The sequence below is a fragment of the Nicotiana tomentosiformis genome, chromosome 3, assembly GCF_000390325.3.
Source record: "Nicotiana tomentosiformis chromosome 3, ASM39032v3, whole genome shotgun sequence".
NCBI classification, from domain to species: Eukaryota; Viridiplantae; Streptophyta; class Magnoliopsida; order Solanales; family Solanaceae; genus Nicotiana; species Nicotiana tomentosiformis.
Genome location: NC_090814.1, coordinates 62,868,163 through 62,869,683, shown reverse-complemented (window position 1 = coordinate 62,869,683; position 1,521 = coordinate 62,868,163). Strand labels below are relative to the sequence as shown.

The 1,521-nt window shown below is 39.3% G+C and overlaps 1 protein-coding gene across 1 annotated transcript; it reads right to left on the bottom strand.

Annotated features, from left to right (window-relative positions):
* On the bottom strand, positions 1-682 carry LOC138907905 (uncharacterized). The gene is made up of 3 exons (XM_070198528.1): positions 615-682; positions 421-490; positions 1-291 (listed from the first exon to the last, which is right to left on the bottom strand). The coding sequence occupies exons 1-3, from the start codon at positions 680-682 to the stop codon at positions 1-3; spliced, it is 429 nt and encodes a 142-aa protein (XP_070054629.1).
* Between the last annotated feature and the right edge of the window lie 839 nt (positions 683-1,521).

Here is a 1,521-nt window from a genome sequence, read left to right as displayed (position 1 = left end):
CTACTGACATTTCAAACACCGAGCCACATACTCCATAATATCTTTCTTCATTCTTCTCCACCAGTAGTGCTGTTTTAAATCATGGTACATCTTCGTAGTGCCCTGATCAATAGAATAATGTGAACTATGGGCCTCCTCAAGAATTAACTCACGCAACCCATCCACATTCAAAACACAGATCCGACTCTGCATCCTCAACACCCCATCGTCACCAATAGTCACCTCCTTGGAATCACTGAGTTGCACTGTGTCCTTAATGACAAGCAAGTGAGGATCATCATACTGACGTACCTTGATGAGCTCAAACAAAGAAGACCGTGAAACCACTCAAATAAGAACCCGGCTAGGCTCTGAAACATCCAACCTCATGAACCTGTTGGCCAAAGCCTGAACATCCAAAGCTAACGGTCTCTCGCTAACTGGAATAAAAGCAAGACTACCCATGCTCTCAGCCTTCCTACTCAAAGCATCAGCCACCATATTGGCCTTCCTAAGATTATAAAAAATAGTGATATCATAGTCTTTTAGCAGCTCTAACCACCTCTATTGCCTCATGTTCTAATCCTTTTTCTTGAATAAGTGTTGTAGACTCCTGTGATTAGTGAACACCTCACCAGACACGCCGTAGATATAGCGCCTCTAAATCTTCAACGCGTGAATAGTGGCTGCTATCACACCTCATTTTTACAGGGAGAAAGGAGTTTTTTCAATTTAAGTGACATTATTGAAATGAGATTATTTTATTTTATTTTTTAATAGTCGCCACTTGGAATTATTTAGGGCGTCCTAAGGCGCCATTTCTTTTAAATCCCAAATCAAGAAAATTTTGACTATGTATAAGTCCACAAAACACGAAAGACCTGGGTAAAAAATTCTGTTAACCTATGAGAAGGTGTGAGGTACTCCCGGGCGGTCGCTTTACAATTATACCTCGCTTAATTGTCCGAGTATTATATATTTTATACCTATTGTGCATTTTATCTTTTACCGCTTTTGTTAGCATTTTAAATATTTATGTAATTTAATAAATAAGTTACGATGCCGTACACTTGTTGTGTTATACACACCGCAGATCACGTCATGTAAAATGTACCCGCTTCGCAATATGTTTATTTTATTATCTAAACTTGTAACGTCAAGTCGCATGAACACGCACTTGAATTTTAGATTTACGTATCATAGCTATACCACGGGAACTATACCTATAACCATGATAATTTATTTCACTACAAGAAAACTGGCCTTTAACAAAGATAAATGTAGTCCCTAAAAGTCTGTTTCTGGTCTCTAAATGTCAATAGCGACCGGAGAAATCTGGTCGCGACTCGTCGGTATTGCCTCTGCCGCTAAAGGTCAATTACGACGAGGTTTTTTCACTGGTCCCTAAATGTTTTAATGACCGACGACCTTCTGGTTCCTAGAAACACATTCAAGAGACCATATTTCTGGTCCCTAAACACCTTAAGTACAAAGTATCAGTTGGTCTCCAATGTCTATCAGGACCAAAATTCAGGTCCTTAA